General features: G+C 45.4%; 1 protein-coding gene across 1 annotated transcript in view; it reads left to right on the forward strand.

The window, feature by feature from the left end:
- Nucleotides 1-926: 926 nt before the first annotated feature.
- Nucleotides 927-15,003, forward strand: part of MAP4K5 (mitogen-activated protein kinase kinase kinase kinase 5) — a 95,489-nt gene continuing 81,412 nt past the window's right edge. The window contains exons 1-2 of the mRNA XM_040970023.1: nucleotides 927-1,039; nucleotides 1,301-1,518. Of these exons, the coding sequence (XP_040825957.1) occupies nucleotides 1,411-1,518 (108 nt within the window). The 5' untranslated portion in view covers nucleotides 927-1,039; nucleotides 1,301-1,410. The remainder of the gene's footprint in view (nucleotides 1,040-1,300; nucleotides 1,519-15,003) is intronic.

Raw genomic sequence — 15,003 nt, forward strand, 5'->3', positions numbered from 1 at the left:
CCCCGAACACCTGCAGGTTGTTCTGTGCCCTGCAAAAGCATTTTCAACTTCTCTGGTCGACAACCCTGTTTTCAACCCCGCAAAGTATGACACTTTCCAGAGTGTCATATGGAAAAAAAAACCTTATCTTCTTCAAGATGCCAAAGACGGACACTGATATGTTGCCAAACGCCAACCTCTTGTCCTACATGGCACCTAAATGGGAGTCACAACCCAGGCTGCGGGTCCCTCGACTTGGCCAGAGCCCCTGCACAAGAGGTGCGGTGGCACAGTCGTGCCTACCAGGGCCGGCACAGCATCCTGGGGCTGAGAAAAGCCCAGCAGCAGACAGGTTACGCAGGTGCGCGATGCAACCTCAAACTAGAACCACTGGGAATGGCTTTGCAAAACAGGAAGGTGCAGTAGGGTGTGCCTTGGCTGGGTGAGCCCGGCACTGCCCTATTGCCAGGTTACTCCTGGCCCGGAGCCCTCAACGTACTTTTTCCGTGTTGAACGTGGAGGCCCTCGTCTTCCCTCTCCTCTCGTGCCCGCCCCTCTCTCCCTCCACCCGTCACCGCCCAGATTTTACCTGACGAATCTGGGGACGGTTTAACGGAGGCTCGTCGGCTCACGAGTGCCTGGAGCGTCCCGGTCTCTGCCGGCGGGAAGAGCGGAGTTAGGCCCCGGGAGGACGCGCTGAGCGAGGGGGGCGCGGCGGTACTGCGGCGAAAGTGCCGTGTCGTCCGCAGGCCTCAGGGCGGCACTCTGGTCCCGCGGCCGGCGCGCTTGGAAGGGCCGCTGGGCGCCAACCCACGCTGGCCGGGAACGTGTCTCCCGGTGACGCAGCCCCGGGTGGGGAACGTGGTGCGGCAGCGACCGTACGCGTCTCGGCCGCCTCTGAGAGAACGCGCGCAGCAAGCCAGCGGGCGGTGGCAGCGGCGGCAGCGGCTGCGGCAGCGGCGGGAGACTCGGCGCGGCCACCGGCGACGGCGAGCCGCACGCGGAGCAGTCGAGAAAGTAGGTCGGCGCTCAACAAAAGAGTCGGGCCGCCTCCTCTCAGGTACCCAGCCGGCCCTGGGCCCCGGCGGGCGGGGAGGCCGGGTCGGGCCGGGCCGGGAGGTTCGCGGGCGGCCGGGGGAGCAGCGGGGGAAGGGCCGCGGCCCGAACGGGGCTGCGCGCGAGAGGGCGCCGGGAGCCCTTTCCAGGCTCGCTTCCTCAGGGCCGCCGGCGGGACGGAAGGAAGGGGGCTGGACCGCGCGGGCCGCTTGCAGGGTCGTCGCCCGCGACGCTGCTGACCCGCCTTGGCTTGTCCCTTGTGCAGGCGGAGCTGCGGGAGGACGCTCCATGTTGGGAAGCGGCGCCGCTCGCCCTCGTTAGCGGGAATCGGGGCGCCGCGGGGCAGAGCCGCCGGGGGCCGGGCCCTGAGCGAAGATGGAGGCCCCGCCGCGGCCTGCCGCGGACATCCTGAGGCGGAACCCGCAGCAGGACTACGAGCTCGTCCAGAGGGTCGGCAGCGGCACCTACGGAGACGTGTACAAGGTGAGGCAGGCCGGGCCGAGTGGCCGCCGGGCTCCCGGGAATCGGGCCGCTTTTCCGATCAAGCGCACGGAGAGGGCGGGATGCTCTTTTATTGTTGCATCTTGGAGAGGAAGCGGCCGGAGTCCCTTTTTTTACTGTACTCTCCATGGCTGGCTCCCGGTGCTACCAGCCAGCAGAAACGAAAACCACATCGCTGCAAACCGCGGTTACCCTTTTTTGTGGTGTAAAGACTTTGAAAAGTTTATTTATGGTTTTGAAGCACGTTTGAATCTACTGTGGAGTTATCCTGAAGGATATTCTAGTGTCATTTTGCTAAGATGCTTCCTGGAAGACAATAGCAGAGAATATTGACGTTCAGGCATAAAAACAAAAAGTTTGTTGGATGAGCTTGATAGAATTAAGCAATAACTTTAAACAGAAGTCCTGTGAAATCCTGTTTCTAAATTCTGGCTGTTGGCAACCTAATGTTGGGTTAAAGTGGTATGTTTACAACTATCATTCCGTGTAGTAGATAGTTTTCCTGGCAGAAGTTTGATCATTTGTATCTGGTTGATGATTCAAAATGTAATAGCGGCTTGCTGGCTTCTTTTTTTTCCCCTACATGAGCACTTCCCTGTTTGGGGTTTGTAACATCCCGTAACCACAAGTGGATGGATAAGATCTGTGTGTGTGTGTGTGTGTGTGTGTGCGCGCGCGCGTGCACCTGTGTGTGTGTGGATGTATCCGTCTCTACATGCCCTCCAGTCCCTGCTCTTTCTGTGGCTTTAGACAAACTATGTCAGTGAAGTTGAATCCGTCTTAATTTAGGATTTAAAGCAAACCAACACTGGGTTCTCCAAGAGCTGAAAGGAAAGAGATTGTTAGAGACTTCCTTTAGGCTTTTTGTTCTCTGTTCCACAAAGGAAGCATTAATGTAGCTTGGGAGATATTAAGGGAAAGTTCGCTTACTTTTTGCAGCAGCGTCTTGGTGTATTGGATTGGCTGCTGGCTGAAGAGTATGCACACCATTCTTGCAAACCAGGGACTGGCACATAGCTGAAATGGCCCTGTGTCCTGTGGGTAACTAACCAGTACATGCCTCTGGGGGTCATATCCTTGTTTTGCACAGGTGATAGAAAATACCCTTTCTTCTAGCTTATTTGCATTTGTGTAACTTTCTCCCTATTAGTAGTAGCAGTTGAAGGTGGTCATGACAGCTCTTAGACTGTTTTAATTCTACTGTGATGAACTCCAGTGGTGAGATATTTTAAATAAGTAGGCATTGACTTTCCTTTACTGGGCACCCTTTTAAGTACTGAGTTGTCTGAGTTGTTAGCAGCATCCCAGCTGTCTTTTTTTTTTTTTTTTTGGACATGATTCTCCTCTTTATGTAAAACTAGAGTTGATGAACTCTTTCATTGTTTACCCCTGTATTACTCAGTTTGTGGAATGCTCTTTTAAACATGGGAATTGCTGTTTGCTGCCTTAGTCCCATTTTTAGGTCATCTTTGTCTTATGATTCACTGTGTATTAGACTAGTTTAGATCACGTTGATTGTGCATCGGTCTCAATTCCAGTTCTAGCTTTCTCTTCTCCCTACAAGAAAATTTCAGGACTCATTTCCCCTGCAGAGAGCTCACCACCAGTGCCTGTTTTCTTTAGAGATACAGCAGCTGAAGCAACTTATCTGGAGCAGGGCTTTATTCCTGCCAGGGAAAGCACAGATAGTGTTTGAGGTGCCTGTTTCTTACCCTGGTGACCCTGTGTCTCTCAAATAGGCTGCTAAGACTAAGTCAGAGACTGAGTATTACACCCCATCTTCACACACCCCTCCAAACCCATGGTCCCCTCTCCTCACACGTGATGTTACACCTAGTGTATACTTGCTGCACACTAGGCTAATCCCTGATTCCTAAATATCTTTAAAACATTCATGTCTCCTGTCTTGCTCTCTTTTGTGCTAATTATCAGGAATTGGCCCTTCTATCTACCTGTTGCTTTCCTGCCTGTCCTTGAAAGCCTTCCCTGGACGCTCCCCCAGCGAGCCCAGACCTTGCCTGTATCTCTCCGTCATTCCACGCTAACCACATTGGCCTGCTTGCCCTTCCTTGAACAGTAGTAAGCAGCTTCCTACCTTTGGCCTTTCTGCCTGATGTTTCCTCTGTTGACGGTGACTTCCCAGGTGCTAAAAGACTTGCTCCTTCCCTCCTTGGTTGACATCCTCTTCATTTTCTTCTTTTTTTTTTCTTTGTATGTATAATCATCTAACAATGTTCCACTCAATTTTTTTTCCCTTTTTTATCTCATTCGACTAAAATGCTCCATGAGGGCAGGAGTATTTATCTGTTTTTTGTTCACTGTTCTGTCTCCAATAGCACCTAGAATTATATATATATATATATCAATTAGGCTAAGAGTAAGTACTTTCTTTTAAGATGTATTGATTTTTTCAGGCCTGGCATTGTGGCCTAGCGGCTAAAGTCCTCACCTTGAACACACCAGGATCCCATATGGGCACAGGTTCTAATCCCTGCGGCCCTGCTTCCCATCCAGCTCCTTGCCTGTGGCCTGGGAAAGCAGTCAAGGACAGCCCAGAGCCTTGAGTTCCTGCACCCATGTGGGAGACCCAGAGCCTTTCCAATAAAAATAAATAAATCTTTAAAAGAAAAAAGATTTATTTTTCTTTTTATTGGAATGGAAGATATACAAAAAGGAGGAGAGACAGGAAGGAAGATCTTCTGTCTGATGGTTCACTCCCCAAGCGGCCACAACGGCTGGAGCTGATCCAGTCCAAAGCCAGGAACCAGGAGCTTCTTCTGGGTCTCCAATGCAGTGCAGGGTCCCAAGACTTTGGGCTGTCCTCCACTGCTTTCCCAGGCCACAAGCAGGGAGCTGGATGGGAAGCGGGCCTGGTGGGATTAGAACTGGTGTCCATATGGGATCCTGGCGCGTTCAAGGAAAGGACTTTAACCACTATGCTATCGCGCCAGGCCCAGGAGTAAGTACTTTCTCAAAATTTCTGAATAGGCAGATAACTGGCAGCGGTCCTACCAGCCAGTACTCTGAGCCTTTGCTTTTGGTATCACAACATTAAGTTAGTACTAAGAATTATTACATGAGGCCCAGTGTCTTGGCCTAGCGGCTAAAGTCTTCGCCTTGAATGTGCCCAGGATCCCATATAGGCGCCAGTTCTAATCCACTGGCCCTACTTCTTATCCAGCTTTCTGCTTGTGGCCTGGGAAAAGCAGTCGAGGACGGCCCAAAGCTTTGGGACCTGTGCCTGCATGGGAGACCTGAAAGAGCTCCTGGCTCCTGGCTTTGTATCAGCACAGCTCCATCTGTTACGGTCACTTGTGGAGTGAATCATCGGACAGAAGATATTTCTCTGTTTTTCTCTCTCTCTCTCTCTATATATATATATATATCTGACTTTGCAATGAAAATACACAATTTTTTTTTTTTTGTTAAATAATTGTTATATGAAAGACAAAGAGAGGGTTCTTATCTACTGGTTCACTTCCTGAAAGCTTATAGTGGCGGGGCCTGGGCCACACAAAGCCAGGAGCCAGGGTTCCAGGAATTCAATCCAGGTCTCCCAGTATAGGGGCAGGAATGCTGTTCCTTGAGCCATCAGCTTCCCAGGATCCATGTTAGTAGGAAATTGAAGTCAGGAGCTGGAGGCTGCTCCAAGTGTGGAACCCAGGTTCTTTGTTGTGGAATGTGGTGTCATAAGTGGTTTCCTAATCATTAAGCCAAATGTCTACCAGTGCTTGTGTTAGAATGTAACACTAGGTTCCATCAATGCCTTTTGTGATTTCTGCATATGTATATTTATTACATGTTTCAGTTATTTGAGTTTCATGAGAAAATGTTTCTGAAAAATTACTCAGCCTATTCATTATCAGTGATCTTAGTTCTGTGGCATTTTGTCAGTTTATATTTCTTAATTTGTCTAAAAGAAAGACTTTAGTGCTGAACTTTTGAGTCAACTTTTACTGTATTTCAGTGTTCTGAAGAGATGAAAAGCATAGTAAATTTTAAAGTGCTTTTCAATCTGTGGCATAAACTAGCACAATACAATGAACTTCGAGGATAAATGAGTTGTTCTCAGTGTTGGCTCCACTTTGTTTTTAACACTTCAAACATCTTATGAAGCAGAAGATTTGAAAGAACTACAGCTTTGAAATTGTGAATTACTATTTTTTAAAGTTATTTTGCACATTTAATTAATTTATTTGGAAAAGTTACTCAAAGAGAGAAAGAATTTTTTATTCCACTATTTGACTTCCAAAAGCCAGGAGCTTCTTCCAGGTCTCCCACACATGTGACAAAGGGTCCTAGCACTTGGGCCTGCTTCTGCTGCTTTCCCAGTTGCAGTAGCAGGGAGCTAGATGGGAAGCAGAGCAAGTGCAGCTCAAACTCATGGGGTACTGGTACCCATATGAAATACTGGTGTTGCAGGCAGCCACTTAACTCATTGTGCTCCTACACTGGCTCCCTGAATTATTCTTTACAGTCTGCAAAACTGCAGAGCCCTCTGAGGCTCCTGTCTTTGCTGTCAGTCCCCAAGATGGAGAGCTTGGTCTTAAACTTGCTGTTTCCTGCCTGAAAGTAGAATAGCAGTGTTAACGGTTGTTATACACAAATGGACTAAACCATGAGAGTGGAGAGCAGGAAGTAATGGAGGAGAAGGGAGCACAGAAAAGGAATGGGGTAGATGATGAATTAAGGATTAAATTTCAACTGAGCAAGTGTTACATACTATGAAATCCTAAATTTGCTAATGGGAAGGGGGAAATATGGAGCATTCTGTCCATGATGATCTAGAACAAATGTGGTATGATACAGCCCATAGTCAGCGGTACCAGCCATCTGGCAGTTTTTATCCAAACATTTGTATCAAAATTGTTTCTAGTCTAGATTCCAGAGATATTCTAGGGATTTTTTTTTTTTTACCTTTGTGGGATGTAAATTTAGAGTGAGCAATCCTCAGTACTTCTTTCAAAGGTTTATTGCTTTTTCCAATTGATGTTGATAGTAGGAGATGCTTATTTCCAGAGGGCAGAAACACGTGGTTGTCTCTTACATGTCACTGTACTGTGACAGGCAGGTAGATGTTCTGTGAATGTTTGTTAAATCACCTTAGTTATAGAAAAGTACCTAAAGTGTTAATAATTAATGTAATTTATTCAAGTTTTTTTCTAAGTGTTTTTTTTAAAAGCCTATACAAGGGGCCCGGCACGGTGGTGCAGTGGTTAAGGTCCTCCTCGCCTTGCACGCCCAGGGCTCCTGGCTTCGGATCGGCATAGCATGGACCGTTGCGCTCACTTGGGGAGTGAATCATCGGATGGAAGATCTTCCTCTCTGTCTCTCCTCTCTCTGTATATCTGCCTTTCTAATAAAAAAAAAATAAATCTTAAAAAAAAAAGCCTATACAAGACCTTTATTTATTTGAAAGACAGCTACAGAGAGAAAGGAGAGCCAGAGATCTTCTATCCTCAAGTACTGTCCCGAAGTCTGAAACCTCATCCAGGTCTCCCTCGTGAGTACAGGGGCCCAAGGACTTGAGCCATCCTCTGCTTCTTTCCCAGGCATTTTAGCAGCAAGCTGGATCAGAAATAGAGAAGCTGGCACATGAACTGGTGCTCACATAGAATGCCAGCACCTTAGGCAACTTCTTTACCTGCTACGCTGTAGTGCCAGCCCCACTGTGTTTTTAACCAGAGTGTTCCACAAATAGTTTTGTTTAATTTTTTTGCTGGGATCTTGATGTATTTCTTTATCCTACTCTGTTGGAGTGACTCACATTTTCCCATCATTAAATATTCTTAAAAAATGCTAACTTTAAGGGATCCACTGATTGAAGCTTCATTTAATTATACTGTTTCATGTTTGTTATTTCCAATTTTAAATCTTTGTGTAACTATGAATAACAACTTGTCTAGAGACCTTTGCCCTGTAGTCTTATTACTTCCACAAATTGTAGATGAAGTCTTGTCCTCTGGGCAGTAGACAAACTGGGGCTAACCGGGTGAAGCCCTCTACATACATGTTCTCCCATTAACTCCCTCAGTCACAGGCACAACTCTGGAGTAACTTCAGGTGTTTTGAAACATACTCCAGGTTCCCATTGTATAGAGACAGTGCCTGATGGATCCCATTCAGTCGTTCAGCAGGTACTTAGTGAGTGCTGACTTTGTGTACTGTGTGTGGATGCAAACAAAAGAGAGTACGCCATTAACAAAGAATATGTAATTTAGCCAGGAAAACACATATAAACTTTTGTTTTGATAAGTGACATGGTAGGGGGAAGAGGAAGTAAACCAGGAAAGATTAACAAAGGAAGGAGCATAAGCTGGATTTTTGAAAAAACTAGGGTACTTTCTCAATGAAGGTAGGCAAAGATACCTGAGGTCTGGGAATAGTACCTGCACAGACTTAATAGGCAGAGAACAACCAGATTGTGAAATTTGTGTCTCATAAGGTACTGAAGAAACATTTGAAGGGGGAATCTTCATAGTGTACTGGAGAGGATGCATACAGAATGACTGGAAGTGAAGGAACTTGCTACAGAATAATTCAGATGAGAGTTAATGCAAGCCCAAGGTTGGACACCAGAGTATTAGGAGGTAAAAGAATAGGTTAGTTCTGAATCAGATTTAGAAGCTAATCAATCCCTGGTGGCCACTGTGCAGGGCCTGGGGCAGATTGATGGCATTAAAATTTATGGCTTGGGTGACAACTTTGATGCTATCAACAGAATTAGGAAATAGCACATTTGTGGGGTCTGGGTTTTGTGTGTGTGTGTGTTTAATTGATTTATTTGGAAGGCAGAGAGGGGAAAGAGTGAGCTTCCATCTGCTGGTTCACTCTCCAAAAGGTTGCTCTAGCCAGAGCTGTGTTGGTCTGAAGCCAGAAGCTAGGAGCTTCTTCTCAGTCTCCCATATGGGTGCAGGGGTCCAAGCACTGGGGCCATCCTCCACTGCTTTCCCAGGCACATTAGCAGGGAGCTGGATCAGAAGTGGAGGAACCAGCCCTGGAACCTGTGTCTGTATGGGAATGTTGACCATACAGTGGCAGCTTTACTCACCAAGCCACAGCACAGGGCCCTCACTCAGTATTTGTCCTTGTTATTCTTGTTGCTAGATTCAAACCAAATGGAAATAGGGAACTTGCCACTGAATCAGCTCTCCTAGCATGGTGCCTATAACATAGCATGTGTTCCATAAATAGTCGTGCAGGAGTGAGCAACAACAGTGGTCCAAGAATGAAGGACTAAGAGCAGAGGAAACGTTGGTATTGTGATGCAGTGGGTTAAGCCTATGCCTACACCACTGGCATTTCCTGCTCCACTCTACAGTAGCTCCATTTCCAATTTTAGCTCCCTGCAAATTATGTTTGGGAAAGCAATAGAAGGAGACATAAGTACTTGAACACCTGCCACTCACCTGGGAGACCTAGGTGGAGGTCCAGGCTCCTGGCTTCAATCTAGTCCAGCCCTGGGAATTGTGGTAGTTTGGGGATTGAACCACTGGACAGAAGATTTTCTTTCCCACTCTTTCTAGTTCTGGATGTTCAAGTAAATACAGCTTAAAAAAAAAAAAGAGCAGAGGCATTGAGGTGTGAATGCTAAATAAGGAAGTAAAAGGGAAGTGTCCTGGTTCTCACAGCTATTTAGCTACGACAGGACAGGAGATGAGCCATGCAGAGGTTCCTCCTGTTCTCCCCTGGAGACTGAGTGAGTGCAGCATTAAGCCACCATTTCAAGTGACCAAGAGGACTGCTGAGTTAGAGAAGGAGTTTCACAGAGAAGGAATAGAAAATTTGGGAGGAATAGAAAATTTAGGAAAGAATTAACTGCAAAAATTTAGGATGAGATTGTTAGAGACCAAGATAGGGGGTAAATCTGTAATTCATCTTTCTCTCCTGCTCTCTCTCTCTGAGAACCTCATTGATGCCCATCTCTGTATGTTCCCTGATAAGTTAGTGTGAGGCACATTATCCTATGAAGAACTGGAATGATAGGGTAGAATAGATTATTGAACATTGAGCAGATTTATAGGAGACCCAGTCCTGGATTTATAGGAGACCCAGTACATGTTCAGTGAACCAAGTAGACAGTGATCTGCTCTTTGCTGGAACTTGTCTTCAGGGATGAGGGATTGAGTGACAAAACAGTAAAAAAACAAAAAAAGTTGTATGGTATGTTAGAAAGAATAAAGATACATTAAAAATAAACAGTTTGGGCCCGGCACAATAGCATAGTGGTTATTAAAGTCCTCGCCTTGAAAGCACCAGGGTCCCCTACAGGTGCTGGTTCTAATCCCGGCAGCCCTACTTCCCATCCAGCTCCCTGCTTGTGGCCTGGGAAAGCAGTTGACGACCGCCCGAAGCTTTGGGACCGTGCACCTGCGTGGGGGGTCCAGAGGAGGCTCCTGGCTCCTGGCTTCAGATTGGCACAGCTCCGGCCATTGCGCTCACTTGGGGAGTGAATCATCAGACGGAGGATCTTCCTTTCTGTCTCTCCTTGTTTCTGTATATCTGACTTTCCAATAAAAATAACTAAATCTTTAAGAAAAAAATATTTTTAAAAAACCCAATTCAACAAATTAAGTGGTATAGATATTGCTTGGGAAGGATACTGGAGGTAGGTTGGGGAAGCTCAGACACTTCCCAAGTGCCCACAGAGGCTGGAGCCAAGCTGAGAACCAATCCAATCTGAAGCCAGGAGCTCTTCTGGGTCTCCCACTTGGGTACAGAGTCCCAAGGCTTTGGGCTGTCCTGCACTGCTTTCCCAGGCCACAAGCAGAGAACTGGAAGGGAGTTAGAGCTGCTGGGACAGGAACTGACGCCCATATGAGATCCTAGCACATGCAAGGTGATGACTTCAGGCACTAGGCTACTGCGCTGGGTCCTCAAATCTCATATATGTAAAATTTTTTAATTGGAAAGGCAGGTTTACAGAGAGAAGAAGAGACAGAAAGATCTTCCTTTTGCACTGTCTGCCTGTCTCTCCAGTGCCACAGTTTCTTTATCCATTCCTCTTTCAAGTGGCATGTTTTGTTTCTATGTCTTCCCTGTTATAGATTGTGATTCCCTGCTTTGGCCTAGGAAGTTAGCAGAGAATGGCCCCAAGCCTTGAGACCCCATATCACATTGGAGGCATGAAAGAAGCTCTTGGTTCCTGGCTTGGGATCAGCTAAGCTCTTCTCCAGCCGTTGCAGCCATTTGGGAAGTGGATTGATAGATGGAAGAGTTCTCTGTCTCTGCTTCTCTGTGAAATCTACCTTTCTAAATAAATCAAATAATAAATAAATAAATCCTAAAAAGAAAACCCCAAATTATGTTCTTTATTAAGCTAGCGTATATCTGACTGAAAATTTTAAATAGATGCTGTGTTAATTATTGGAAGATAAAACATGTTTTCTTGGAGTGAGTTGTGGGCATGTATTCTATAAGTCAACCATCTGGCTAAAATGATCTTCAGTATTTATTTTTCATACTCTTCATAAGTAACTTATGTTGTGACTACCTAAAAAAAGAGGACACGGACATGGTTCTGATTGTGAATGTGAAGCTATGGGCTACAGGTGGGAGCAAGTTATTTTAAAACACCAGTCTACTTCAAGTTGAACATAGTCATAAAGCAGTGCCATGACTCCTGCAGGCGTGCATACTCTGGTTCCACAAGTGACTTGTGAACACAGCCAGATGGGACTTAAGATACATGTTGTATTCTCTGTGTTTTTAAAATAGGTTCAGCATTTTCAGTGTGTTCTTGCTGTAGATAAATGAAACTGTGGAAATTCACTAGTATTTCTTTTTTATTTTGCTTTTGTTCTCCAAATGTTTTGAAACTTTTTCCAACACCCCCAAACCCAATATTCAAACTTCCCCCTTCCCCATTTCCTCTTCCCTTCCTACCTTAACTCCCTATCTCCATCCCCAACCCCTCTAACCAAATACCTAAATCTCCCCAAATTACTCACCTCACCAATTTCTCAACTTCCAAAATTCAATTACATATAATTTCCAAAATCTACAAAAATAACCAATAACTAATAACCACTCCTTCACCATCAAACCCAAAAAACCCCTATCTCCCCCCCCCCCTTCCAATAATTTCTTTACACATCTACCTCCCCTTTCCCTTATCCTCCTATACTACACTAACACATATCCCAACCAACATACCACACCATAATCATAAAATATCCTAACCATACCCCTCAATTCATTAAATACCCATAAAAATCCTACCCTTTTACAACAATATACAACCCTCCCCCCACAAACCACCAAATTATCCCCTCCCCACATCAAACCCAATCCCCTATACCCACCATAAAATCCCCCCCACACCACCCAACAAAAAAACCCACCCCCACCTAACCCATAAAAACCCCCCAAACACAACCCAACAACCTCCATACACCAACATAAACCCCCCATTTCAATTCCTACAAAAACTTCCATAAATCTACATCACATCCCAATCTCACACCTCCCCCCCCAAACCACATCTTCAACAATAACTCCCATCATCTACCACCCCCCCCCACATAAAACCCCAATTCCACCTTAATCAATCAACCCCAACCTTCATCCAAAAATAACTACCCCCCCACCATCCCATTCTACCCCTCTCCCATACCCCAAATCCCAATCATAATTCCCCCCACCACCATTCCCAACCCCACAAAACCAACCCACATCCTTCCCAACTCACATCAACAATAATCAACTCAACCACTACCAACCACCTAACCCCATCCACAACATTCATTTCCCCCCCTCACTAACAACCATATTTAACCACACACAACAAAAAACAAATCCCACCAAACCTCCACCCCTCTCCAAATCTCCCAACCACCACCCAACCCCATATAACAATATCCCCTCAACCACCCTTGTTACTTGTGACACACACTAACACCTTTTTAGCTGCCCTGGGTTTTCTTGCCCCATTTAACCCTATTACCAAAATCAGAAAGAACTCAATGTGAATATAACCAAATGCATTTAAAAAGACAAAACTTTCTGTAAATTAACAACTTTTATAATACGTAGTGGAGATCCTTGAGTCCCTTGCCTGTTACTTTTCTGGGAAAAGTTTTTTTCCAGTAGCACAGGTTTCTGGATAGAACTTACTTTGCCATGTTTTCCTTCATTTCCTCAGCATGGATCACTTTTGTTTTTATTCCATTTTATTTACTTATTTTTAAAAATTTATTTATTATTTTTATTGGAAAGGCAGGTATACAAAGAGGAGGAGAGACAGAAAAGAAGATCTTCCATCCGATGGTTCACTCCCCAAGTGGCCACAACAGCTGGAGCTGCGCCAATCTGAAGCCAGGAGCCAGGAGCTTCCTCTGGGTCTCTCTCCTCGCAGGTGCACGGTCCCAAGGCTTTGGGCCATCCTCGACTGCTTTCCCAGGCCACAAGCAGGGAGCTGGATGGGAAGCAGGGCTGCAGGGATTAGAACCGGTGCCCATATGGGATCCTGGGTGCGCAAGGCGAGGACTTTAAACCACTATGCTATTGCGCCATGCCCAATTATTTCTTTAAATAAATTTCTAGAGTTAAATTTTTTAAGTTGTTTTGGAGTTTTATTGGATTTTGGCCAGTTATCCAGATAAGTTGCGTGAGTGTCCAGTGATTGAGAGTTCATATCTTCCCTATTCTAAAACTTAAGCCCTTTCCTTTGCCTTTAGGACACCTAGGTAGTTAGTTCAATTTAACTTTACATAAAAGAAATTCCCTTTTTAATAAATCTGTCCATATTGGCAAAAGGTTGGGAAAAGTTTTTTCAGAGACAAACTGGTATCTTAACAGACTGGGCAGAAAACTGTAATATCTGTTATGTAAGTCATCAGGACAGTTTGGCTTTAGGCTCTGCATTTGTCTTCCTTGTTCTGCGGGAAGCCCTGCAATCTGGCCGCCTCCTGTGAAAGATGGAGGACCTGTCTAGACCTGTATAACTGCATGGAAGACAGCTTGGAAATGACTTGCACAAAAATGAAGAAACTTGGTTGCCAAGCTGGGAAAATCACTGGAGTGGGAGAACAGAAGGAAGCTAAGAGTACCAAACTTGAAATTCCAATGAAGTCTGGGAGAGAAGTTAGTAAACTTCAGTGTTGAAGTCCTCGTGAAAATAGGTTAAGAGGAGCTTCTGAATCAGGGGTCCTGTAGTCTTGAAAGAATAAGGGAGATGACAGAGATTAGTATACCATATCTACAAGATGATACAGGGTGGTAAAGGTAGGGGCTGGCACTTGTGGCAGTGGTTTAGTTGCCACATGGGATGCCCACATCCCATTTCAGAGTCCTTATTTCAAGTGCCAGCTAAGCTTCTCATCTAACTTACTAATGCACATTCTGGGAGGCTGCAGGTGGTGGTCAAGATACCTGAGTTCTTTCTGGTTTGGGTCTGGGCCATCCCTGGCTGTTCTGGGCATTTAGGAAATGAACCAGTGGTTGGGAAGCCTTTAAAAAAATAGAAAGAAGGAAGGAAATAACAAGTATTGTTTTCTGTCATCGTATCCTCTTCACATTCTTGGTTCTTTGCATACAGAATAATGTTAAATCTTGAACTGCCCATATTTTTCTCTGGCCTTTGCACCTTGGTTTGGAGTTATGCCATCCATATTCCCTTATGACTCCTACCCCCTCATACTTCCCCTGTAGTAAAGTTTTGTCTTAGATCTATTTAGATTTTTTTTTTCTGGAAATTTCCTATAGTTTGTTTTGATTGGACCTTTAAACTCTCCAGTATTGTCTTGTGTCACCTTTGAGAACAATTCCCTTGCTATATTTTATTGATTCATTTCTTGTGTCTCTGACTGGTTAAGGACTCCCTGAAGACAGGAACTATTTTTATGTTTTTGTTACATTGCATCCCCAGCACTAACAGTAGTGTCTGACATAGAGCAAATGTTTGATAATATTTATTGAATTTATGAACTAGTTAGAAGTAATGTCTGTTAAAGAATCATGTATAGAGTCTTACAGCCCTTAACATACTGTGTTTACTTCATTTGTGGAGGAACCAACTACTTCATGTTTCAAACCTTATAGGTGAGGTGTTGCTGCTTTTAGGTTGTGATTTGTGTTCTTGAATCAGAGGTACAGGATTCTGACTCTAAGGAGCAGTTACACTGGACATAGCTTGTCAAATCTGGATTCTGTTGTTTGACTGAAGATTTCTGGGAGATGGGACATACTTTTTTTTTTTTTTTTGATTTATTTTTATTATTTTTTATTGGAAAGGCGGATATACAGAGAGGAGATACAGAGAGGAAGATCTTCCGTCCGATGATTCACTCCCCAAGTGAGCCGCAACGGGCCGATACTATGCCGATCCGAAGCCAGGAGCCTCTTCCGGGTCTCCCACGCGGGTGCAGGGTCCCAAAGCCTTGGGCCGTCCTCAGCTGCTTTCCCAGGCCACAGGCAGGGAGCTGGAAGGGAAGTGGGGCTGCCGGGATTAGAACCGGCGCCCATATG

This window comes from Ochotona curzoniae, unplaced genomic scaffold, assembly GCF_017591425.1.
Source record: "Ochotona curzoniae isolate NIBS_2020 unplaced genomic scaffold, NIBS_Ocur_1.0 scaffold_4701, whole genome shotgun sequence".
Taxonomy (NCBI): Eukaryota; Metazoa; Chordata; class Mammalia; order Lagomorpha; family Ochotonidae; genus Ochotona; species Ochotona curzoniae.